Source organism: Salvia splendens, chromosome 14 (genome assembly GCF_004379255.2).
Source record: "Salvia splendens isolate huo1 chromosome 14, SspV2, whole genome shotgun sequence".
Lineage (NCBI taxonomy): Eukaryota > Viridiplantae > Streptophyta > Magnoliopsida > Lamiales > Lamiaceae > Salvia > Salvia splendens.
In genome coordinates, this window is record NC_056045.1 from 1,915,552 (window position 1) to 1,942,881 (window position 27,330).

Below are 27,330 nucleotides of genomic sequence, written 5' to 3' on the forward strand. Positions count from 1 at the left end.
AGAGAGAAAAGAGCAGTATAGTTATTGATGAAGAAAATATAAAATATGATATTGCATTTATAGCCCATAATTCTATCATGAGAATGTGGTGTTGCTCGATTTATAGCCCATAATTATCTGAAGATCTGCATCCAAAAATTCAAAATTCTTATAATCAAGTCCGAACCAAATTGAAAAAAAGAAAATCAAAATATTCGTATAATTCCAAAATTTGCAATATTGGTTAGTACGAGTATTTAGGCTATCCACAATGGCGCCTAGCGCACCGCCTAGCCGAGCGCCGGCGCTAGGCGAACCATTGCAGCTTCCGAAAACCGCCGAGCGGTTTTTCGGAATTAAAAATCGCCTAGCGCTAGGCGGTCGACGGGCGCTGGGCGATCCGCTTGGCGTCATTGCAGCGTCGAAATCGCCCAGCGCATCGCCCAGCGGTTTTTTTTGTTTTTTTTTTTTAAATTTTCGAGACACTATATATACGCGATTTGCACTTCATTTTCATTCGCACCACTTGTATTAACGAGTACTCTCTCTATCTTAATTTCTATACAAGATCAACACCGAGAAATGAGTAACGCGGGTGATGGTAGTGGAGGTAGTGGGGGGGACGCTGAGGAGTACGAACGTCGAATGGCCAAAGCGTTTGAGGCCTATACCAACCGCGGGATAGACCAATGGATGCAAAGAGCCTTGCAGCCGGCGGTACCTCGACCTCGGCCATGTTTATGCGTATTGTTAACGCCTTGGAGCAGCGATATCTGTATTTCCACTTCAGGCACGATGCTGCTGGCAAACCCGGCCACACACCAATTCAAAAGTGCACTGCGGCAATCCGGCAGTTGGCTTACGGAGGCGCGGCAGACATGTGGGACGAGTACCTCCACATCGGTGAGACGACTTCCCTGGAATGTTTGAAGTATTTCTGTCAAGCCGTGATTGAAGTATTCGGTGATCAGTATCTCCGAAAGCCGACCCGCGAAGATTGTCGGGATCTGCTGAGGATGCATGGGGAGCAGCATGGGTTCCCGGGAATGTTAGGCAGCATAGATTGTATGCATTGGGAGTGGAGGAACTGTCCCGCTGTCTGGAAGGGGTTCTACACGACCGGCTACAAGGGAAAGAATCCCACGATGATCCTCGAGGCCGTAGCTGATTACCGGCTGTGGATTTGGCATGCGTATTTTGGGATAGCCGGTTCGAACAACGACCTAAACGTCCTCAACTCGTCGCCCCTATTCAACGAGCAGTGCCAGGGCGTCGGTCCGGCCATCAGTTTTGTCGCCAACGGCAACCGGCATGATATGGGCTACTACTTGGCGGATGGGATATACCCTAGGTGGCCCGTCTTTGTGAAGACGATCCGATGCCCAGGAGATGAGAAGAAGGCCTACTTTGCGGCACGGCAGGAGTCCGCGCGCAAGGACGTGGAGCGCGCATTTGGTGTGCTCCAGGCTCGATGGGCGGCGGTTAGGGGTCCAACGCGTTTGTGGCACGTCGACTGCATTGCTGATATAATGTACGCCTGTATTATCATGCACAACATGATTGTCGAAGATGAAGGTGTACAACTGACGGATTGGGCCAACGACGATAATGAAGCCGGTCCAAGCCACGGCGTGGCCGTTCCCAACTCACGGAGTGGGGTACCTCACGATGAAGCCGGCCTCCTCCAAGCACATGCCGACATGCGCCAAACGGAAGCTCATATTCGACTCCAAAAGGATTTAATTGAAGGGTTATGGGCGCGGAGGACTGCTCGGAGTTAGTTTTTTTTATTTATGTAATTTTGTAAAATGTACTTTTTTTAATGTAATTTTTATTATTAATGTACTTTTTTAAAATTTTAGTACTTTTTAAAATTTATTGTACTTTTTTAATTTATTGTACTTTTTTAAAAATTAAAATAGTATTATTAATATTTCTCGTATATGTCTCGTAAATTAAATTCTGTATATTGTGTTATTAGTGATGTGGCTATTGATGTGGCTGGGCTATTTATGATATGGCTAGGCTATGGCTGGGCTATTTCTGATGTGGCAGGAGAATTTTTAGTATTGATGATGTGGCAGGAGGAGTTTGTGGCTGGGCTATGGCTGGACTATCACCACTGTGGATACCCGTATTACACGCATACACTCCATTAGATTAGAAATATTGAAAGCAAATAAGAATCTTATAAAAATAAATTAAATCGTATATATGAATACAATCTTGAACCTAACCGACTTCCGACCTGAATAAAAACAATTCAAACACCCAAAAATACGTATTACTACATGTAATTTGATATGAGTCAGTATGATTATTCTGATCACAAAAATTTATGCTTAACCTGTAAATATTAGCCCAAAATTATTTTTTTGATTTATGTTACCAGCTTTCTCGTCAAATGGTCAACTGAATTCAATGAATTTAACCATCATTTGAGACTTAACGGTAAATTTAAGTAATTAAATTAAATACGGCTATATTTGCACGATTTCTAATTATTAAATATTGACATGGTAATTTAATTTCAAAGTGCAAATACCATTATGGTCTCAATCTCATTTTTGGTGTGCACTCAATGTATAACCTTTTTTAGTTTTCCTTCGTTTTGTTTTCTTTAATTTCAATTTTTGTGCTTTAATTTTATTTTCCAGATTATTCATTAGAATTCATTATATGCAAATAACTTTATCCTTGTAATAAACTCTATTTGAATTATATGTATTGGTCCAGCTGTATAATGGTTGATGCATATATTAAGATTGAGTATTGCTTTAACATCCACACCATATGTAGCATGTGATTAATGTAATAGCAAATTAAGAGTTATGTGAACATTACAACTTTAATCAACTTTACTTTATTTGTGCTAAATCTAATCGTCAATACTAGTGCTACATAAATAAGATTTCAAATTTAGTGCATAGTTGAGGTAATGTATATAATTATACAAATCCTATCCAGGTCAACGGTAATAAAATGAGATTACCACATATTACTAAAGAATGAAGTGATAAATCAAATATACATAAATATAAGTTTCTCATGAGATTCTAATGTACAAAAATATGTTTCAAAATTTTCAATTGTCCCTTTTGATTTTATATTTTTTTGGTTTTATGTAGTGGTCCATGGCACATTAATGTGTATACATACCTTATTATTTATCGACATCACCAAAATTTAATACAACATGTAAATCAATCCCAATCGTTTTTCTCCCCTGTTTGCTAACTCAACATGGAGCGAAAGCAGGGGATTTTCAAATCTTTCAAGGACGACGTCGTAGGCGGGCTCTCCCCGGCCCGTTACAGGAGGGCCCGTAGCCAGTCGCCTTTGCCTTCACCTCTCCGTCGCAGCAGAGGCAGCAGCGTGGGCCCGGCAGATACACACACGAAGGGATCAGGCCTTTCATGGCCCGGTTTCGAGGCCCTCTCTCCTTTTAAGGGAGGTCCGTTGCCGAAGAGCGAGAGGCGGGGCAGTCGCCACTCCCCCGCCCCTTCCGTGTCGACGGTCGGGCCGGACTACTTCCGATCCGATCAACGGCTGCTCCTCGGCGTCATTGGTGCACCGCTCGGGCCTTCGCCATCACTCGCCATCAAAGATAACTCCATTGTTAGTTTCGCTCTCCCTTTCTTTCTTGCAAAAAATACATTTCATCTTATATTGATGATTAAAGTTGTTATGATGCGTAAATTTGGTGAATCTACAAATTCCTATATTTTTATTTCACGGGGATCTAATACAGTCTCATTCATATGAACGTTTGAGTCTATTTTTATATATTAATTTTATAATAAAATGTGAGTTTTGAAATGAATTAGTGAAATATAGGGTATATTATTAAAAATAGTAAAAAGTGAAATGTGACAAATTTTGTGGGACGCAAGAAAATAGAAAAATGTGATACAATTTAAGGGACGGAGTGAGTATAAGAGAAGTGGCTTAATAGATATAAGTTGTTGATAGCTCTTATGTCAAAATTTCGATGTTGAACAATCCACACTTACAAAAATACTTCATCAACTTAAAGGTTGTGCACATGTTGGTTTGTGGTCCAATGTTTAGAGTTATGTCCCCGTTTTATATTTGTTTGATAAATTCAAATTAATGTGCAATAGCATGCAAATCAGACCTATGAATGCGTTGGTTAATGCTATGCAGGAATCTTCAACTGCGAAGTACATACTACATCAATATATAGCGGCATCAGGCGGCCAAAAGATGGAGAGCACGGTCGAAAATGCGTATGCTTCGGGTAGCGTGAAGATGATGACGTCCTGTATAGAGACAGACACGAAGGTGCTGAAGAGCACGAACTCGGCCAAGGAGGCCGAGTCTGGTAGCTTCGAGTTGTGGCAGATGAATCCCGACATGTGGTATGTGGAGCTAGCCCTTGGAGACAGCAAGGTCCAAGCTGGCTGCAATGGGAGGCTCGTGTGGCGCCAAACCCCCTGGCTCCTTGGCACCCACGCAGTCAAAGGGCCAGGTAGACCCCTCCGCCGCGCCCTCCAGGTATTTTAAATTTTGAAACTCATGTATTTGACTTTGGATTTGAAACTCGATTTTGGATTTTGTAGGGGCTTGATCCGAGAACAACGGCTCGTATGTTTGGCAGGGCGAGGTACACGGGTGAGAAGAATATCAACGACGAGGCTTGTTTCACCCTGGAGATCTGCGCAGACTCCCAGACTCTCGAGGCCACGAGCGACAAGCAGACGAAGGCCACCGAGCACACCTTGGTCGGGTGGTTCAGCCAGAGGACGGGGCTCCTCGTGGGGCTAAAGGACTCGCACATGAAGCTGATACGGACCGAGGAAGGCGGGTCCGTGTACTGGAAGACGACCATTGAGTCGCTCCTTGAGGACTACACGCCGGTTGAGGGGATCATGATCGCCCACTCGGGGAGGTCCGAGGTGACCCTGGCCAGGGGTGCGGGCGAGAGCTGCACGACGACGAGGATTGAGGAGACGTGGACGGTCCGGGAGGTGGCGTTCAACGTGCCCGGGCTGTCCATGGACAGCTTTACCCCTCCTGCTGAGCTCGAGGCGTGCGACCGCCCTCGGGAAGATAGGCTGAAGAGGGTCAACCGTCGGCTAGAGGGCCGAGGTGGGGCGGCGTTGTGGTGAATGTAAGTAGCAATTGAAGTGCCTCCATTTCAAGAAGTTGGAAAACTGAACTTAGCCAAATTGAGTTATTTTTCGACATACAATATGTTAATCTCTTAATTTGTATATATATTGGAAGGTGCGGTTGTATTGACATTTTTAATATACTATGTTGATGAGTTAGCAACTTAAGAAAGTTAGCAATTGATCACACCCCTTATATTGGAAACTCACTAAATTAATACACTAACTCAATTTTATTTTTTAAGGGAGAGTAATTATTTAAAAACTTACAAGAATTGGTTATATTTTAGGTAATCTAAATTAAAGGTTTGAAATTAATTAAATTAAGAAATTTCAGTTTTTTTAAATTGTCACATCCATATATAAAATTCGGTAACGTATAAAGCAATACTTTTTTTTAATCAATTTCTTCTTTTCAGGTTTCCCGTTTTTAAAAAACATCATTTTAGACGGTACCAAAAACATCGTTTTATACACAATACTAGTCTCGTAACATATTGGGATTACCCAATATCCGTGTCGGGTATCCCGTACCCGTCCCGAAACTGGTGCTTCTATATGTGATAATGTGAAATTTCCAAATTTGAGAATCCAAGTTTGATCCTTTAATCGAAAGTGCTTCAAACTAAAAGTTGGGTTCATAAAACCATTAAGATTGTTGAAGCTTTGCTTTTCACATGTCATTTTCTGACTCTTTACTATTATTAAGATTTGATTATTCTGAAAGAAAAAAAAAAAAACAATATACCATCATATATAAAAGATATTGAAATTTTCTCTCATCCGATAAGAATAGCCAACAATGTTCCCCAATTTACAACATTAATTTTGGTGGCTTATTTTTTATTTGCCACGTATACTTATTCCCGGTGAGTCTCACAACAATAATTTAACATAAAGTACTGAAAGATGAGTATATGGCTAATACTAATTATATCGGATATTATAAGGATTAACGGGTTTACCTGCGCGGGTATGGGGTATACTCGCTATCCGTAAAACTTTAAAACACACTATCCGATCTCGCCCCATTTCTCGTTGTCGTTGGGTAGCGGGTATATTGGTGATGCAGTTGGACTAAATCTAGGATGAAAAGGGCAAAATGCACACCTAATCTAGGATGTAAAGGGAAAAATGCACACCCTTTCGTGCATATTGGTGAAATAAAATACGAGATTCTTGTCCTTGAGATGTGTTTTCTTAACTAGGATTGAGTAGTTTTGAAAGATGGATGATGCACTTATAGTCGACGAAGCTGGAAAAGTCACAATCTCGGAATGACTTGGAATTTGTAAAAGACTTGCGAAATGGATTGAGTTTTCAGGAGTAGTGATGCATAATGGTTTCTGGACCACTATACAAATAGGGCAGAAAAACTAAGGTTTCTTTCTTTACATATATTATGGATAAAACAAAGGAAGCTTCTTATGCAGGAGGAGAGATATTAGGGTTTATGGAAACGATGAACAGAATTGAATAATGAAGTTGTCCTCAAAGGAATTAACCTCGAAAAACATGATTCTCTTGTTTGTTTCTTACTAGAACACAACACAAATCCTATCATCATCACCAAGAACTAACTGTCATCATGACTCCAAGTTCAAAGCAAGGAATTTAAAAATTATTAACTTAATTAGGGGCACTAGTGACAAAATAAATTTAACTTTATGAGATGGAGAAGGGACCTTTCTACACAATGCGACAAATTTAGGGATATGCCATAATCCATGGGTATACAAAGAAAAAAAAGCTACAAAAGGAATATGTGATTAATTAATCTAACAAATAAGGATTCATGGATCATCGGTAAAAATGCTTTTTATGTAATTCACTTCCTACCTTTGAGACCTTCCCAAATTGTACCAATACATAAAATATAAAAGGGAAGTTACACGATTGATAATTGAGAGTAAAAATGAAGCTTCAAGTGACAGTTTAGGGACCACTTAATTACCTCAATTAAGTTACTTTATGAAGAATAGTAATATTACTACTAAGCCTTGGAGGTAAGTTTAATTATCTTTTCAAGAAATTTGCATATATACTTGTATATCATCTATTTTCATGGCACAAATAATGTAGGGATAGTGGTTTCTTCCCAAGTAATTATGAGACCCTAATTAATTACTGTTTCATGTAGGTTTCTTAAATATATATAACCCTTTATTTCCGTATAGGACAATGGAGTTTCTATTTAGGGAATAGACATGGAGATTTATTATGTTATCTCTAGTGAACATTAGCACCTAAAGCAATACTAGATAACATAAAAGAAAGTTGTGGAGTTAGCCATGAATTTGGCTGTTTCTTGTTTGGAAAAGGTTTATAAAGAGTTTGTGGGAGTGAAGAATGGGAGGGGGAGGGTTAGGTATCACTGCAACTTGCTCACACGAGCCAGCTGCAGTGTTGGAGCATTCATCTCTTGAATTGCTCTGCTGTGAAGGAGAGGTGTTTGCATCTCATTTGCAAGAGGGAGTTTGTTGAGAAGCTTTGTGGAGTGTGGGGTGGACTGGCCAATCACGCGTCGCCAGGTGGCGTAGGGCTGATCAGAATCTTGTGCCACACTAGAGTTGGGAGGGAGAGCATCTCAAGATCCAAGAATGTGATTGAGAATCTATGCAATGTTTCAAGGTCTTCAGATGAATGGCAGTATATGGGGATTGATTGCCTTCTCTTGCTTCTCAAGGATGTCAGATTCGAGGCACAATATCATTGAATCTGTAGCATTGTGCCTTGTGGATTTGGTTGAGTTGAGGAATCTTGGCAATAGAAGGAGTTTGGGAGATTCCATCACTAGAACACTTTTGCATGACTACAAAAAAAAAACAATATCAAGAATGGTGATATCAATGTTCAAAGATCACTAGAAATGATATGGCTATTAAAGGTTGAAAGAAAAAGGAGAGAGAAGTTGATGTCAAGAGAGAGAATTGAAGAGAGAAGGGTAATGGTGAACCTAATCAAGCAACAAGGGAATCACCATTTCTTGGTGGGAAATGTGGGAGAAGCTATCTCTAAATATAGTGAGGCTCTTGAGATATGTCCTTTGAAGCATAGGTATGAGAGGATGGTTGTGTATAGCAAAAGGGCAAATTGCCATCTCTTTCTGAGGGACGGGGATGCAGCCATTAGTGATGCAACGCGCGCACTTTGCCTCTCATCTCCTCCAAACTCCCATGGCATAAGCCTCTGGATTAGGGCACAGGCTTATGACATGAAAGGGATGGCTAAGGAGAGCTTGATGGATTGCATTGTCTTCATGAACGTATGCATAAGTTCAGGGGGAGGTTCCGGGCATAGGGTTTTGTATTACGTTGTCCGTATGATCTACAAGCAGATGGAGAAGACATGGCTTTTTAGGGAAGCAAGGATTAAGGTTAAGGAAGAGGTTGGAATTCAAGTAAAGAAATGCAAGAATTATGGATCAGGTGAGTAATGTAGTTTGTCTTTTTTTGGTATATACTCCATATATATAACTAGCTAGTGAATAAATTGATGTCACATTTTTGTAGGCCTATCGACGATTATGGAAGAGCCTTATGTTGTGAGAGATGGGATTGGAATACAGAATATTGAGAGAGTGATTAGTAGAATATCAAATAAAACTGTTTAATTAGGCTTTTTGCATAATTAGCTAGCCAATGTGGTATGTAACTAGCTTGTTTTTATTAAGGATTTTGCCCACTCAAAGTTGATCCCACTGATTTTAGATGATGGAGTTGATTCAAGATTATAGTGTTGTTTTATTGGATAAAAGGGTTTGATAATATTAAAATACGGCAACCAAAATTTAGTTACATGATCAAGAATAAACATATGATTATTTGTACAAAGTTACATAATTTTCTATTTTGATCACCTTTCTGCTATTCGATATCATGGTGAGGACCACGAATCCACATCCAAATCTACCTATGAGGCTGCCACTATGATTATTTGTCAAATAAAAATTAATATAGCTTCCATTAATTGTGTGTGACTCCATATTCGTACTTATTAATTAGTTCGTTATATCTGTATTCCTCTCATAAACTTAATAGAATATCCATAAACATGGGATGTGTTGCTCAAATGTTGTTGATTTTGTATTTGTTTTCCAAAGTTGTTTTGTACAGTATATTTTTAGGTTCTACACATGGAAACTAGCTAGCTATTGTTTAGTAGAAGTGCTAGCTATTGTTTAGTAGAAGTGTTTATTGTGTCATGAAATGATAAAATATCACTTGTTTAGTAGAAGGGTTCGTTGTGTCATGAAATGATAAAATTTCAGTTCATTTCATGACACATCGAACACTTCTATTAAACAGGAGTAGCTAGTTTCAATTAATAATGCTGTGCGAGACAATTTTTTTGCACACATTTTAGAAAAGTAATGTAAAATAGAGAATAATGTAGAGAAGTTTCGTGTGATTGAACATATTGAAAAACAATATTAAATTATCACTATTATTTAAAAAATGTATATTATTCAAATCACTATTTTTAAAATTACATTATGTTTCAAGTAGCATTATTTATTTATGCATGATAATTTCTATAAATATCCCTATTTTTATATCAATCCCGGAACCAGCAGTAGAGGCGGACTCCCTTATAATTGGTCATATGGGAATTTGGCTTACTATCTCGTGGTTGGCTGATAAAGTAATAGTAGTATTAATGTTCATTACGCACTGAGGACATAATGTCATTTTACATTTTATGTTTTATTGTCTGTGTTAACTATTGGAATCTGAATTTGAAAAGCAAGAAAATGAATTGAGAGAGAGAATTTTTGTTTTTTGAGCTGAAGGAATTACATTCATCACATCACCCTTTTTTCCTTTCTACCGAATGAAGAAGACAAAACAGAAAAACAGATTTGATCAACTAACTTTTGATCTTACGGTCCACAATTAATCTATCTAATTTCGAGAAATCAACAGTCCATATTTAACCATTCATTAAATCCTTCTTCTTCACTATTTTGGCTAAGTATGGAGCTGATTGAGCAAACACAATCTACAAATCTCCACCTTTTACTCAATCAGACTCACCACAAGGCTGCAACATTATCAACCTTCTGTAAAGCTCCACCTTCTATCTTGGCAAAGCTTTAGTAAGCATGTCAGCTGGATTGACCTTTGTATTCACCTTAAACACTTCCACCTCTTCTTCTTCAATCTTCTCTCTGATGAAGTGGAGGCGCATATCTATATCTATGTGTTTACTTCGCTCATGGAATACTTGATGCTTTGCAAGGGCAATTGCACTGTTACTGTCACATCCTACTGCAATGCATTTTTGAACAACTCCTAATTCTGCTGCAAGACCCTTCAACCAGAAGCTTTCCTTGATGGCTGCTGCAAGTGCCAAATATTCAGCTTCAGTTGTGGACAATGCTACCACATGTTGCTGACTGGATTTCCAACTTATAGCAGAGCCATACATGGTGAACACATAGCCTGATTGTGACCTTCTATTATCTATGTCTCCAGCATAATCTAAGTCACAAAAACCGAGCAAAGCATCACCAATATGATTCCGATCACCTCCATACAGAATCCCCAATCCTGCAGCACCTTTTAGATACTTTAGTAGCCACTTCAATGCCAACCAGTGTTCTCACTCATGATCAGCCATGAATCTACTTGTTGAACTAACAGCTTATGCAATGTCTGGTCTTGTACAAACCATTGCATACATTACACTGCCAATTATGTTAGCATAAGGGATCACTTTCATTTCTCTTCTTTCCTCTTCATTCTGGGGCCTTTGATTTGCTGATAATCTGAAGTGTTGAGCTAGAAGGGCATTCTCTTTCATATTATCAATCTTGAATCTCTTCAACATCTTCAGTATATAATCAGACTGACCAAGCTATATAGTTCCCTGCTTCCTGTTTTTCACTATGTTCATTCCCAGAATTTTTCTTGCAGATCCAAGGTCCTTCATATCAAAGCCAGACCTCAGATCCTCCTTCACCTGTTCCACGTCCCTCATACTTGATCCAACAATAAGCATATCATCTACATATAATAGTAGATAGGCCACTGGCACTCCACCTTTCTTCTTGAAATAAACACAAGAATCAAATCTGGATCTTGTAAATCCACAAGCTAGCATATGTGAGTTAAACTTCTTGTGCCATTGTCTACTTGCTTGCTTAAGACCATAGATGCTCTTAGTCAGTTTACACACTTTTCCCTCTTGTCCTGGTGTAGCAAAGCCCTCAGGTTGCACCATGTATATAGTTTCTTCCAATTCACCATTGAGAAAAGTTGTCTTCACATCCATTTTCTCAAGCTCCCAATCATTTTTTGCAACAACTGACAGCAACATTCCGATGGAACTATGCTTTACAATAGGGGAAAATACCTCGTTGTAATCAATCCCACACTCTTGAGTAAATCCCCTTGCCACCAGCCTGGCCTTGAACCTGACTGAACCATCAACCTCAATCTTTCTTTTGAAAATCCACTTATAGGTGACCAGTTTTCTACCCTCTATTTTATCCACAAGGACCCAAGTCTTGTTTTTCATCAGAGAGTCCATCTCCTCCCTCATTGCCTGCAACCAATTGTCTTTATTCTTACTTTCCATGGCCTCCATATATGTGAGAGGCTCCTCAAGTTCAATCTCCTCTGCAGCAACTAGAGCATAGAAAATTGTCTCAAAATCAGAAAACCTGCTTGGCAGCTTGCCAACTCTTCTGACTCTATCTCTGGACAATTGGTAGCCACTGAGATCCTCATTTCCATCAGTTGAAATGTCAGGCTCATTATCAGAACCATTAGTTGCTTCAGAAGCTGATTCTTCAGCCTCTACTCCAGAATCATTAGCACCTCGATTCTGATCTTGTCTATCTGCAGGCTCCACCTCAAAGTCAGCACCATCACTAGCCAGCATCCTTACTCCATCAGAATCAGCATTTCCTTTATTCAGAAATGGCATGTCTTTTTCCAGAAATATCACATCTCTACTAATGACTACCCTGTGATTCCCAGGCTCTATGAACCACAATCTGTACCCCTTGACTCCCTTTTGGTAACCCAGCATCACACACATCAATGCCCTGGGATCCAATTTTCCTTGCTTCATATGAGCAAACATCTTACAGCCAAAAATCTTCATATTGCTATAACTTGCATTCCTGCCATACCAGCTATAGTCTGGAGTATCACCATTAATGCTGCTAGATGGGCATTTATTCATCAGATATACTGTAGTAGAAGCTGCTTCACCCCATAATTTCTTCCCTAAACCAGAAGAAAACAACATACACCTGACTCTCTCAACAATGGTTCTGTTTGCCCTCTCAGCCACTCCATTTTGTTGAGGATTCATAGGAACTGTCCTATGCCTTTTGATGCCCCTTTGTTTGCAAAAATCATCAAAGCTTTTGGACATATATTCTAGTCCATTATCTGTTCTGAGACATTTCACTTTACAGCCTTTCTCAAGCTCCGCTTCATCACACCATTCCTTAAATTTAGCAAGTGCCTCTGACTTCTCCTTTAAAATGTAAATCCAAGTTTTTCTAGAGAATTCATCAATCAAGGACATGTAATATCTCCCTCCCCCTATGGTGTTTACAGAAGCAAGTCCCCACAAATCACTATACACATAATCCAATGGAGATGAGGAAGTATGCTTACCAGTGGGATAAGGCAGCTTCTTAGCCTTGCCTCTAATGCAGTCTTGACAGGGATGGATTTCTTCTGACTGATCAGCTGAGATTACTTGTTTCTTGACCAGTTCTTTGATGCTTCCTATTGCAGGATGACCAGTTCTTTCATGCCACACCTTCAAGATAGGAAGCTTCACCAGATTCAGCTGCTCACCATTCCTTTGAATCTTAATCACTGAAGCATAGAGATAGTACAAGCTACCCCTTCTCTCAGCTGTCATAACCACATCCTCCCCCTTCTTGACTTGCATTTTCCCTTTCTTTGAAAAGAATGAGCAACTCTTTTGTTCCAATGATCCCAATGATATCAGATTCCTTTTCACTTCTGGTATGAACCTGACATCACTGAGAACTTTTACAGACTGATCATGCATCTTGAGTCTAATGGATCATATGCCTCTTATACTACACATTTGATTGTTGCCAAGAGTGATAGTGCCACTTGAATCCAACAGGCTCTCAAACTAATCTTGGTTGGGGCATATGTGGATGCTGCATCCACTGTCCATAATGCATGAAGCACCATCAATTGTTTCCATTACATTCAAGACCTCCACTGCATTATTTGATTCAACACAGTCAAAGGTGTTTGCACCTTGATTACCAGATGTGGCTTGCTTCTTCTTCCAGCCAAAACAATCCTTTTTTAAGTGGCCAGGTTTCTTGCACCAGAAACATACTCTACTTTCTTTCTGGTCATTCCATGGTTGCTTAGCCCCATCATACTTCTTTTTGAATTGTTTCTTGCCTTTTGATCCTCTGATATTCAGACTCTCAGATGTAGCATCAACATTCCTCACTCCAGCAGCATGCAATTCCTTGGCCCTTAATGCTGATTGCACTTCCAAGAGAGTAATAGATCCTTCCCTTCTATACATGAAAGCATCTCGTAGTTGATCATAGGATTTGGGGAGAACATTGAGAAGGAGTATTTGATTCAACACAGTCAAAGGTGCTTGCACCTTGATTACCAGATGTGGCTTGCTTCTTCTTCCAGCCAAAACAATCCTTTTTTAAGTGGCCAGGTTTCTTGCACCAGAAACATACTCTACTTTCTTTCTGGTCATTCCATGGTTGCTTAGCCCCCTCATACTTCTTTTTGAATTGTTTCTTGCCTTTTGATCCTCTGATATTCAGACTCTCAGATGTAGCATCAACATTCCTCACTCCAGCAGCATGCAATTCCTTGGCCATTAATGCTGATTGCACTTCCAAGAGAGTAATAGATCCTTTTCTTCTATACATGAAAGCCTCGTAGTTGATCATAGGATTTGGGGAGAACATTGAGAATGAGTATTGATTTGTCCTCATCGCCAATCGTCACGTCGATGTTTTCAAGATCATCAATCGCCTTGTTGAAGTCTTCTAGTTGCTCGATCAACGCCTTATCTTCCAAGAACTTATAGGAATATAGCCATTGCTTCATATATAGCCGATTGGCGAGAGACTTTGTGAGATATAAATTCTCTAGTTTCTTGAGAATTCCGGCCGCCGTCTTCTCCTTCGCGACCTCTCTGAGCACCTTATCACTGAAGCACAGAACCAGCACACTGTGAGCTCTGGCTAGAACATCAGCTCGCTTCAAAACAGCCTTTTCATCAAGATCGGTTTCGCCGGTGTCTTTCTCAGCGACAAGCGCCGCCGATAGCCCTTGTTGAATGAGCATCGCGCGCATCTTCATCCGCCACAGACCGAAGTCATTTTTGCCAGTGAACTTTTCTGCTTCCAACCTTGCCGCCATCGTCGTTGCGGATTCGATTCCTATCAACAAGCCGCGATCAATTCCGATCACTCTCGTTTCCCACAGACGGCGTTAATTGTTAACTATTGGAATCTGAATGTGAAAAGCAAGAAAATGAATTGAGAGAGAGAATTTTTGTTTTTTGAGCTGAAGGAATTACATTCATCACATCACCCTTTTTCTTTTTTACCGAATGAAAAAGACAAAACAGAATAACAGATTTGATCAACTAACTTTTGATCTTACGGTCCACAATCAATCTATCTAATCTTAAGAAATCAACGGTCCAGATTTAACCATTCATTAAATCCTTCTTCTTCACTATTTTGGCTAAGTATGGAACTGATACTATATTATATTCTAGAATTTTCTATATAGTGTATTTACTTCTACATACTTCTCTTCACCTGAACCTTTTTAATTACTAAATCTAGGTAATCCTATTTTAAATATCCAAATAATTCTAGTACACAATTGTAAGGAATTTCACTGCAAACTACCTAGACATAAATTAAGTTTATTTTATTATTCCAATATATAGTAAAATAAATAAACAATGAAATTCAAACGTCTAAGTTTGAAAACGCAAATGGTGCTCCCTTGTCTAAAAAATCGTAACAATAACGATTACAAGATGAACATAATAACATATGCTTCAAAATTAAATTTCACTTAGTCAATTAGATATCACTGATATCAACAACAATTAAATGAATCTGGATTATAAAATGTGTTGATAAGCTTGTTTGGGAGTAAGATCAAATTTTCAAATACATGAATTACTTTAAAGCAAGCCCATTTAAATTTAAGAATCTACTAGCCCAAAAATCTGTACAAAGATTCAATCTTGGCCCGTTTCCGAATCAAGAACTGCGGGATTGGGGAAAATGGTGCTAACGAATTTCACTGGAGGAGGTGTCGGTTTTGGTGAGCTTCTTCATTCATTCTATAAACAAATTTTATGCAATTTCTTGATGATTTGAACTGGCTTCAGGTTTCGGAGTTGGCTGTGGTTTTGGAGTTGGGTGGGGATTCGGAGGTTAGTTACTCTAATTCTTCTGCGAATCCAGTTTCGGTTTTTCTACAGAGAAAAATTGGGAGAGAAAGGGTTATGGATCGTATAATCTCTATTAGTTTGATTTGTTTAGGAACTACTTTGTTATTCAGCTGCTTTCTGTGATTTAGTTGCAAATGTGAATTTTGGTGGAGGATGATCTCTACCAAGATTGTATTGGTTTAGGTTATGATTCTCTTCTTTAAAATGGATGAGCATATGAATTTCTCGAAGGAGTATATGTTTCTGTGTATTTTCATTGTCAATGTGTAGTTTATTGTATGAAAATTGTCATAGTTAAGTTGGCCTTTTGTCATTGAGAAGACATAAGTTACAATCATTAATGTAATGTATGAAGGTGATCTTGATTTCAACATTCATCCTACTTGTTAAGGTGCTATTAAGCTGCATTAGTCAGTGTCTCATGATGAAGCCTGTCGAGCTTAGACTTGTTATCCATATTCTACTTCATGAACTGTGCACATGCTTCCACATTCAGCAAAGTCGAAAAGATGCAGTGTTACTTTCATGTGACCATTCAATCAAGTAGGAGTATGTAGCATAGTCATGAAGATGCAGTATTACTTACTGCCATGTAACCATTCTATTGGATTATGTAGTATAGTTTTAAGATCTGGATTAAGCTAGTAATTGTATGTGGTGCTTACTTACTAGGGAATTTGTGTTGTTATTTGGACAAAGAGTTAGGACAGACCTCTCGTGCGAAACAATTGGTTGCCCTCCGATGGGATTTTTGGATCAATGTTTATCATTTACCTGACCTGCAGGCAGAGGAGATTGTATACAGGGTCACTTTTATTGCTTGTATCTCTATCTTTGTCGAAACTTATTTCATACCCTGACCCAAGCTGCATAGTCAGAATGCAATTTCCGAATGTCTGGAAACATTATTACTGTAGTAATCGAATTACATAAAACGGATATTTGACCTCAACTTGTTGAAACCATAACCATGCTTTATTCATATGAATACTTGTCTAGGCAGTGAGTGTTATAAACTTTGACACGTTTCCAGAAAAAAAGAATTAATACCCGATAGTTTTATGAACTTTTTGCTCAATTTTCTGCAGACACCGCGACCTTTTATCCCAAACCATAGTCGTGGAATTGCTTATTACTATCTTATAGTAGTACTACTATTTATGAAACTTGACTACCATTATGGTTACATTCTGCGCTGTGCTGGTCATGCACCAAGAAAGAAATCATTATCTTAAACTTATGTTGCTCGTTCTTTCAGGGGCGCCCTTGAACATCTTTGGACTTGGTGCAGGTAAAATCTTGCAAGAATATGTCTCTACTCTGCCATTGCTTTCTTCTATCTCCTTACTAACGCGTTTATTCTCCGATCTGAAGGTGGTGGCTGTGGTGTCGGGTTGGGGCTTGGATGGGGATTTGGCGCGGCTTATGGTAGTCGTTACTATAGTCCTGGCCTAACATTTCAAGGTGTCGAATTCGCCAATAAACCTAGTGAAGAAAAAGATGGCAAAAGCATGTCAAAGAACAAGTAGAAAAAGTACACTCATCTCTCAATCATCTGTTCATTTTTCTTAATGAAGTGCCCAAAGCTTTTGTAGTTTGGAAATTTAATGAATACTTTGATTTCCCTCACTCAAACTTCATGTTGTATTTCACATATAATCTTGATGTTTGACAGCTGATCTCCATTGAAATATCTTAAACATGCTATTTATCAAAGATATTGCAAAGCCAGCAGAGCATTAAAGTAGCAACTCTATATTGCTGTTTTCTAGTTCAAACACATGTATATCTAGATGCCCAGAACTGTAAACCAATATACAGAAAATCACAAAAATTTATTTACAACTCGTGTTCGATACACGAAACAATGAAACAGCAGCAGCAGCTCCAAAAATACAATTATACAACAAGCCCTGTGAAACAAAACTGGGTAGTGAGACTGCTTCTGGTGTTGCCAGAATCATGAATGCTACTAAATTACAATTCTGATCAGAATAGTTCAATGAATGCAGTCTATCATCTGTTTAGCACGGGTGAAGCCATCGCCAACTCTCTGACGTTTTCCACAGATGAAAACTTTAAGAATGGAGAAACAAGGCTCCTCCTCAGATTGAACGCAAAGCCAATAAAACTGCAGACGAAGCAATTAATAAGTATTGTTTGTATTACACTATAATCGCAGAGTTACAGGCCGAATATGGTAATTAGTAAAGGCAACATAGGCTAAGCTAAGCAGCAGTTCAAGGTGAAATTTAAACATTGATTTCTTTGGTGCATTAAGCATGTATGTAATCCTTTCACTACTTTATTTTGATATAAACAAACAATAACTGGAATAATCTTATATATACACCTCAAACAGTAAAATGGAGAGGCAAAATAATCTATAATGAGTAACCAACAACTCAAGGAAAAAGGTCAATGGTAACAATAAGAAGTCTAAAATACCATTATCAAATTGCAAATCCGGTCGAATCTGAAGTTTCCTACTGAATCACTAAATGAAACAATTACCATATACTCTTAAACAGTAGAAAGCTAATCAGCAGGCTCACCAAGTAAGCAGAGTATGAGAATGACAGAGAAAACAAATTGGACAGGCCGACTATATTGCACATGATATTGGGATCTCTGAAGTTGTCTCTGGATACTACCGTACCGACCATACCATTGTTTTTCATAATCACCGCAACCTTCAAGGCAACTTTTACTCTTCTCATAGCATGTAGTAATACCCTTCATGTACGAAGAAAATTAAGATCAAATTAGCAACTCAACATAATAAGTTTAGAGGATAACAGTAGATATAGTCAACGAAAATTGATTACTAACTTTAGTCAAATTCGGGGCTCTAGGTAATGTAACACCAGCCTCCTGAGGCCCATCTGTAGCCTTGAGTTTCTTGTAACCGTTCTTCAACCACTTCAATTGTGACATGGATGATTCCATGGTATCTAACAATCCTGAAAAACTAGGTATCTTTCGGTGAGGAAGATCGGGCTTTGCACTGGATGGATTGTGCAGAACATCATCAGCTACAACAATCTTCCATGAGCCAATGTCTGCACTTGCACTAGCTGCCCTCCGATGACCTGAAAACTTGTCCCCCTTACCATCTACTTGAGCCAATTCAACCAAATGAGACGAACTCCTCGAACACTCGTTATTCACTTGTTGATCACCCTCACGCGAAATTTCCTGCCCCTGCGCCATAGGGCCAGCACGATGCTTTCCAAAGAGTTTATTTGGGGAAGACGATGACTGTCCCGAAAGAAACATGGCGAGCTCGTCCCGTTCTCCTTCATCCAATCGCACCCAAGGCATTGGTGGCTTGCCTTGTCGTACTGTTGATCCACTCAAAGATGTTTCAACTTTTTTTATTTGATTCTCTATCACGAAAATGAAACTCCGATGCCTATCCTTTGCATCATCAGCCGAGCTACTACCAGAGTAGCTCGATCTTACAGCACGTCCAAATTCTTCCAACTGCAATCCGTTACAACCACAGCCTTTTGAACAAATAGAGCAGGAAAACTAATGATATACTACTATACAAGTTTGCTGAGAGAAATCATTGAGCATAAGAAAATAACCTGCCACTTGGCTGTGCCAAGAGTTGTCTGAAGATCTCTCCGAAGCTCATCCAAATTCCAAGAACCCGAGGTCTCCTTGATCGCATGAATCCATGTTCTATATGTTGATTCCATCCTTCATAATGAATTAGATAAATTTGATTGCACCAACGAAAAGATTGTTCATTTAGCAAATTATATTAAAAAGCAAATTATGCAAAAACTGAAATTGGGGAAGTTGTTGAAAGCACCTGTCCGAAGATTCCTGAACGTCCTCTGCAGCAGAGAAAAACGGATCTTTTTCCCATCTATCAAAGGTTGATGTCATTTTCGCTCCCAAAAGTACAGACCCTTAGATTGAATCCACAAATTGGAGCCAAAAAGCGCACATAAAAAAATGCCCAGTAATCAAGAACAGCAAAAACCCAGCTGGCGCAGATCAATCAGTATCCTATAATCAACCGGACAAAATGTTCAAAAATTGAGAAATAACTGAAACAGAATCGTGAAAAAACGGCGGCCTTTTATCTGGATTCGGCAGATTAATTATGAAGCTGCATCTGCGGGAAAATAGGATTTTTCTATTGCAATGCATCTGAAGAAACGGTGTCGTCTTGTTTCTTGGTATCCGGCGTATTGTCGTAAGGCCATCCGCAACACTATCCGTCTCATCTCTTCACTATTCATGGGTCCGCAACACTATCCGTCTCATCTCTTCACTATTCATGGGTCCCACGGTAGTTTTCATCTTATATCTTAACTAAGAGTGTCCACAATGGTGGCCTTCAAAGGCCACCAAATGTGGCCCGGCCACCATTCGTGGCTCTCTTGTGGCCTTCACAATGGTAAAAGTCAAAATTATAAGGCCATCCACAGCGCTGTTCCTATACCGTTCCTATCTCGTTCCTTAAACCACTATTTGAGGGCCCCACTGTACTTTTTTACTCCATTCTTTAACTAAGGAACAGAACCTGCAACCCTCCGTTTCTTATCCGTTCCTTAACCGTTCCTTAAATTACTATTCATTCAATTTCATTTTTTATTTTTATTTCCAATCCAATTCAATTAAAACAAACACACTTCATTAAAATTAAAATAACATTACAACATAAAATATAAATACAACTTAAAATTCAAAAAATAAAAAAAGACATAATTAAAATCCTAAAAAAAATGTCATAATTTAAAATACAATTTTATAGAGACATCCTTAAATGTTTTATGTTTCACTTTCGATGTGGGACAAAATCATTCAAGGATGTCTCTATAAAAGAGAAACAATCAAGGATGATTTTATCCCACATCGAAAGTGGAACATAAAACATTCAAGGTTGTCTCTATAAAAGAGAAATAACCAAGAATGAGTTTGTCCCACATCGAAAGAGAAACATAAAACATTCAAGGATGTCTCTATAAAAGAGAAACAACCAAAAATGATTTTATCTCACATCGAAAGTGGAACATAAAACATTCAAGGTTGTATCTATAAAAGAGAAACAACCAAGAATGAGTTTGTTCCACATCGAAAGTGAAACATAAAAACATTCAAGGTTATATCTATAAAAGAGAAACCACCAAGAATGATTTTATCCCACATCGAAAGTGGAACATAAAACATTCAAGGTTGTATCTATAAAAGGGAAACAACCAAGAATGAGTTTGTCCCACATCGAAAGTGAAACATAAAACATTCAAGGATGTCTCTATAAAAGAGAAACAACCAAGAATGATTTTATCCCACATCGAAAGTGGAACATAAAACATTCAAGGTTGTATCTATAAAAGAGAAACAACTAAGAATGAGTTGTCCCACATCGAAAGTGAAACATAAAAACATTCAAGGTTGTCTCTATAAAAGAGAAATAACCAAGAATGAGTTTGTCCCACATCGAAAGTAAAACATAAAACATTCAAGGATGTCTCTATAAAAGAGAAACCACCAAGAATGATTTTATCCCACATCGAAAGTGAAATATAAAACATTCAAGGATGTCTCTATAAAAGAGAAACAACCAAGAATGAGTTGTCCCACATCGAAAGTGGAACATAAAACATTCAAGGTTGTATCTATAAAAGAGAAACAACCAAGAATGAGTTTGTCCCACATCGAAAGTGGAACATAAAACATTCAAGGTTGTCTCTATAAAAGAGAAACAACCAAGAATGAGTTTGTCCCACATCGAAAGTGGAACATAAAACATTCAAGGTTGTCTCTATAAAAGAGAAACAACCAAGAATGGTTTCATAAATTCGCAAGTCCATCAAATATATATGGGATATTACGAATTTCTTGTATTCATTTATTTGTAAAAATTGTTTTTAATTATAAAAACAATTTTTATAAATAAAAGTATTTTTTTTAAATTTGATTTTTTTAAAAAAAAATCGAATTATTGCGTCACCGTGACGACGCCCACTCGCGGGGCAGCGAGTGGGCGTCACGCACGTCGCAGGGAGAGCCACGTCGCCGAAGCGCGTGGCGGCACAGACCGTGCCGCGTCTCGTGCCGACGGCACCCGGGACGGCATGGGCACGGAACCGTGACGAAACGTAGCGCCGCAACACGTTCCGCTACGGTTTCGTTCCGGAGGAACGAAACGCGGAACGCCCACGGCCCGCGTTGCGGGTGCTCTAACAAAAATAACAAGGGCCACCAAATGTGGCCCTTTAAAAAAAATTAATTTATTTTCTTTTTTAATGTTATTTTTTAATTTAACTATATTAAATTTTTGTAGACTAATAATTTGATATCTAACATAATTTAATAAAAGGCCACCATGCTCTCTGCCGCCTCACCCCCCACCGCCGCCGCCTCGCCTTCCACCGCCGCCGCCGCCTCGCCTCCCACTCCCACCGCCGCCGCCTCGCCCCCCACCACCGCCGGTTCGGCGACCCCCGGTGGGGGCCTCCATCTCCACACTACCGGATGTCGGGGTCTCCGGTGTACCCATCAACTGTTCCCATGTGAATCTATCAGATTCAGATAGAGGAGGCGGGGAGTATTGGAATTGGGAGGATTGGAATTGGGAGGATTGGAATTGCTGGGACGGGTTGTTGATCGCGTCCATATTCGGTCGGTAGTCCCCGAACCCCGATGGTTGGCGAACCAAGTTCCTCTGCTGGGATGGCTGGACCCGGAATTGGGGCGAGTGCGGACTCCACGTCTGATTGGGGAAGTTGCCGTATCCCGAGTCTCCATACCCCGGGGAATTACCATCTCCACCTTGCATTTTTTGTAGTGTTTGAGAGTGTAAAATGAAGGGATCGGAAGTGTAGAATGAAGTGAAAAAATGGAAATGGGAGTGTATATTTATAAAAAAAATTCGAAATTAAAAAATATATATATTTGCCGCGGCCCAGCCGCGAAACGCGGCTCACACGGCTCAGCCGCGTGAAGGCCGCGGCCGCGGCTCAGCCACTTCTCTCGCCCTAGGGCCCCGGCTCTCGGCCTCTGCAATGGGGGCCGCGCACCGAGCCGCGGGCCGCGGCTCCCCCATTGTGGACACTCTAAGAGACAGCACATGCAACCCTTCATCTCTTAACCATCTCTTAATTATCTCATTCCTTAACTATTCATTAATTTCATTTAATATTTTTATTTCCAACAAATTCAATTAATAAAAACACACTTTATTAAATAAAATAAAATAAAATTATAACTTAAAATTCTAAAAAAATTAAAAAACCACATTAATAAAATCCTAAAAAAAAATAAAAATTACATAATTTAAAATCTTCCGCTCACTCTCTCTAAATTCAAAATTTCAAAACTCAAGGAAGCAGAAGAAAGAGTTGTCTAATGGATCATGTGCGTCTATTGGTTGCCAAATTTTGCCCAAATGTGCTCCATTAGATCCTCCTGGAGTTGGACGTGGGCGGTAGAATCACGTGTCCTTGCCCGAACAGACAACCGATCTTGCATAGACGGATGCACTCCACTGCGAGGCGGACTACTTGCGGTAGAGCTTCCCGGGGTTTCAGGGTCGAACCAATTTCCCGCCTCAAGTCCTTCGTCGGCGACAATCATGTTGTGCAAGATTATGCACGTATATATGATGTCGACCATATTCTCCATAAACCACGTACGAACCGGGGCTTTGATAATGTTGAAGCGAGCTTGTAGAACCCCGAAGGCTCTCTCCACATCCTTGCGAGCAGCCTCTTGCTTCTGCGCAAAAAGAGCCCGTTTTTCGTTCATCGGCCTGTTGAACGTCTTCACGAAGGTTGGCCACTTCGGATAGATGCCGTCGGCGAGATAGTACCCCATTTTATACTGCCGGTTGTTAGCGATGAAGTTGATGGCTAGCGTTTTACCATTCAAAACTTCGGTGAAGAGGTCGGATTGGTTGAGCACGTTGACGTCATTGTTCGATCCGGGGACCCCGAAATACGCATGTCAAATCCATAGCCAGTAGCCGGCATCGAGTATAACGGTGGGGTGGGTGCCTTTGTGGCCACTCGTGTATGACCCCCTCCACGCCACAGTGCAATTCTTCCATTGCCAATGCATGCAATCGACGCTGCCAAGCATCCTGGGGAATCCGTGCACTTGTTTGTGAAGTCGGAACAGAAACAGACAATCTGCGGTGCTTGGCTTCCAGAGAAATTCATCGGTGAAGACTGCCCGGACGCCTTTGCAGAAGTTCATCAAACACATTCTTCCAGTTTTTTCCCAAATGTACACGTATTCGTCGAACAAATCCGTCGTTTGTCCAGTAGCAAGATGACGGATTGCTGCAGTACATTTCTGGAACGTCGTGTGACTGGGACGACCAACAACGTCGAACCCTTCTTGGAAGAACTCTTCCCGGGCTGCCAATGTATTTGTGATATGCAGAAATAGCCGTTTCCGCATGTGGAAACGGCGACGGAAGTAGGTTTCTCCCCATACCGGGTTCTCACAGAAGTAATCGCGTACCAACCTTGCGCCAGCTTCCTCCCGGTTACGATGGATGTAAGTCCGTGATCACCTTTGAGGCGCCGCGGCTTCCTTCTCCTCCCTACGTCGATCTTCTTATAGCGATTCTTACATTATTCGACGCATTTGCTCAAACGGATCCATGAATGGATTAAATTTGGGAGAAGAATAATGTTTTGAGATGAAGAATGTAGAGTGTTTGAGAGTGTTTGAGTGAGAATAGAGAATTTTTTTTTGTGGATTAATTTGTGGGAATGATTTGATATTTATAGAAGTGATTGAGGGCTTAAAAAATAAAAAAAAATAAAAAAATTTGTAAAAAAACGACTAGTATAATTTGGGATTTTTTTTTTATTTTTTGAATTTTTTCTGAATTTTTTAAAAAAAAAACAAAAAAAATACATTTTTAACGGAAATAAACGACGCCCACTCGCGGGCCGGCGAGTAAGCGTCACGGATGAACCACAGCTCGCCACGTGGCCAACGCGCGTGGCGAGACTGCTCGCGGACTGTCTCTCCGCGACGAGACACGAGACGTGATAGGGACGGGCTGGGGATGAGACGGAGCCCGCAACACTGTCTCGATGCGGTCTCATCTCTCCGAGACGAGATAGAGACAACAACGTGACGCGTTGCGGGGGCTCGGTTATAATAATTATGTATTTAACTACTCATATCTTATAATTCTATCATAAAAAAAGACAATTATGCATTTTTATAGTAGTAATTTTTTTAACTATTCATATCAATATCAAAGCCAATAAAGTTATATTTTAAGTAGATTTTTTTCGAATTAATCTTTATTTAAACATAATAGAAATGGTTATTTATAAAAAAATGTGTAAAAAGAGGCAATTGAAACAAAACCCTCTTCGTGAAACTGAGAGGGTTAAGGCGGCGGCGGATATGTCGGAGAATCGAGAAGAAGAATCCCTCTGCGAGGCCGCGCGAAGCGGCGCGCTCGAGCGAGTGAATTCTCTGATTGCAGCTGGAGCTGATGTCACCTACTTCGACGCTGAAGGCCTCACGCCGCTGATGCACGCCGCCAAAAATGGCTTCTCCGAAGTGGTCAGAGCCCTCCTCGACGCCGGTGCGCCGTGGAACGCTCTCACTCCCTCAAATCTCTCCGCAGGAGACTTCGCCATGGATAATGGCCATCAGTCCGCCTTCGACGTCCTCCTCAATGCCGGTCCGCCTCACTTCATTTTCTGAATTTTATTGCTAGCCCTTTTTTCACGTATTAGTGTGTGTGCATTTGGTTTGGTAAAGGGGAAGCTTGTAGTGATGGTTGTGTTGCGCGGGTGTTTGGTAGTTGAGCTAATTAGTGAACATTTCTAGTAATAGAAGTAGAACATAAAATTGAGTTATTTCCTTTTGATTTTTTCAATTATCAGTTGCAACCGAAGAGGGAAAAAGTTTTTTTTTTGTGTGTGTGTGTGTGTGTGTTTGTGTTTGTGTTTGGTACTACTATTAAATTTGCAATCTTTTTGCTATGATCATATTATGCGAACTGGTGAATTCAGTGTCAGTCTTGCGATTTTGATATGTTGGTTCAGTAGTAGTTTTAATACCTCAATTAAACTATTATTTTTCTATCTAGACGTTTTAAGTATATTTTATTTACCATTTGATTTCTTTATTTGTAACCTTTTGTTTTCAACTTTTCATTAAATTGATGGCAACATATTTACAGGCATTCAAGCTGAATTGGTTCTCGGAACTATAGCAAGGAAAGACAATGGAAAGGGCAATCCTAATGGGGATTATTTGGAGGAGAGGGTTACATTTAGTGAGGATAAGGTAATGGACGCAGAAAGCAAGGCTATTATGATGGCTTGGGAGAGGCCGCTAATGGAAGCCCATGCTAAAGCTATTTGCTTGGGAGGTGGGCACATACTGAACATTGGGTTTGGCATGGGTCTTGTGGATAGCGCCATACAACAATATTCTCCTGTGTCACACACCATTGTTGAAGCCCATCCAGAGGTATATGCTCGTATGCTGCAGACTGGGTGGGGTGAGAAGGAGAATGTGAAGATAGTTTTTGGCCGCTGGCAAGATGTCCTTTCTCAACTGGAGTCATATGATGGTAATATATGGATTAAAGTATATTAGCAGTAGATAGATTAATGATATGGCTGACAGAAGAAAATGTTCTACTTTTTACTTTTATTTATATACCAGTTCTAACCAAGATCTACTGCTCTAGCTCTGCTTACTTAAAAATCCTTCAAGCTAACTGTTCTACTCTTTTTCAGGGATATTCTTTGACACCTATGGGGAATATTATGAAGATATGAGAGAGTTTCACCAACATCTTCCACAACTATTGAAGCCTGGGGGAATATATTCATTCTTCAATGGACTTTGTGGTAGTAATCCCTTCTTTCATGTTGTTTACTGTCAGTTAGTTTCGCTGGAGCTCGAGATGTTGGGTTACTCCACACAGTTGATACCCTTACCAGTGAAGGATTGTTTAGGAGAAGAAACCTGGGAGGGTGTGAAACACAAATACTGGCAGCTGGATACTTATTCACTTCCTGTTTGTCAGTCTCTAGATGACTCTGAGTCATAGTTTTTCTCATTTCTCTTCCACCTACTTGGTTTTGAATGACTTGTACTGTGCTTGAATGTGGACTATCTGGCTTTTGATAATGAAGTTCTCTGTTGTTTCTCTTTGTGCTTCGTATTCTGAATGATTTTCACTTGTAATTAATATGCTTGTTGAATATACGATGCTGGTGAACATTATTTGTGGCTTAACACATTTGGGTTAAGAAATGCAAAACAACATATCATCTCAGATTCACAAGCTTTTGAATATACTCTTAATTTATTAAAAGGAGGAGACTGGCATTCCTATAGTGGATGTTGAATTCAACATATTCCGTTGTTCCATACCAGTCTGCATCATATGAAGTGTGGATGAAATGTAGATATAAGATGAAATATAAAGACATTTAAGCGTTTTGCATATTTTACTGTTATCTATGTTGATACTTGGTGAAAGAATTGAAGGGATCGTAATCTGAAGAAAGCAGGGAGCAACAGTTTAAATGAAAAGACTAAACAACAGAAAGTAATCAAGGCATGTGGGAGGAATGCTTGACAAATCGTTGCTAGCTAGTTTCATCTTTAGACCATTGCTTGTAATTAGGTTACATTCTTAATCACTTCTAGTTTTATTATGAACTTCTCAGTTCTCATAGTTTAAATACACGAACTTTTAGACCAAGTTAGGGAAGTTAGCTTCTGGAGT

The 27,330-nt window shown here is 39.7% G+C and overlaps 4 protein-coding genes and 1 pseudogene across 4 annotated transcripts; 4 read left to right on the top strand and 1 right to left on the bottom strand.

The window, feature by feature from the left end:
- Positions 1 to 3,222: 3,222 nt before the first annotated feature.
- Positions 3,223 to 5,111, top strand: LOC121765643. The gene is made up of 3 exons (XM_042161844.1): positions 3,223 to 3,597; positions 4,147 to 4,497; positions 4,563 to 5,111. The coding sequence occupies exons 1-3, from the start codon at positions 3,223 to 3,225 to the stop codon at positions 5,109 to 5,111; spliced, it is 1,275 nt and encodes a 424-aa protein (XP_042017778.1).
- A 1,918-nt stretch (positions 5,112 to 7,029) lies between these two features.
- Positions 7,030 to 8,727, top strand: LOC121765644 (annotated as a pseudogene).
- Positions 8,728 to 15,220: 6,493 nt separating this feature from the next.
- On the top strand, positions 15,221 to 17,312 carry LOC121763293 (protein TRIGALACTOSYLDIACYLGLYCEROL 5, chloroplastic-like). Its single transcript, XM_042159288.1, has 4 exons — positions 15,221 to 15,451; positions 15,519 to 15,563; positions 16,840 to 16,872; positions 16,956 to 17,312. Exons 1-4 carry the CDS (start codon positions 15,412 to 15,414, stop codon positions 17,108 to 17,110), a joined length of 273 nt encoding a protein of 90 aa, XP_042015222.1. The 5' UTR covers positions 15,221 to 15,411; the 3' UTR covers positions 17,111 to 17,312.
- Positions 17,313 to 17,397: 85 nt separating this feature from the next.
- On the bottom strand, positions 17,398 to 19,770 carry LOC121763292. The gene is made up of 5 exons (XM_042159286.1): positions 19,405 to 19,770; positions 19,175 to 19,289; positions 18,414 to 19,067; positions 18,137 to 18,317; positions 17,398 to 17,712 (listed from the first exon to the last, which is right to left on the bottom strand). The coding sequence occupies exons 1-5, from the start codon at positions 19,479 to 19,481 to the stop codon at positions 17,687 to 17,689; spliced, it is 1,053 nt and encodes a 350-aa protein (XP_042015220.1). The 5' UTR covers positions 19,482 to 19,770; the 3' UTR covers positions 17,398 to 17,686.
- Positions 19,771 to 24,922: 5,152 nt separating this feature from the next.
- LOC121763244 (protein arginine N-methyltransferase 2) lies at positions 24,923 to 26,749 on the top strand. Its single transcript, XM_042159199.1, has 3 exons — positions 24,923 to 25,260; positions 25,765 to 26,160; positions 26,330 to 26,749. Exons 1-3 carry the CDS (start codon positions 24,978 to 24,980, stop codon positions 26,644 to 26,646), a joined length of 996 nt encoding a protein of 331 aa, XP_042015133.1. The 5' UTR covers positions 24,923 to 24,977; the 3' UTR covers positions 26,647 to 26,749.
- Positions 26,750 to 27,330: the final 581 nt, after the last annotated feature.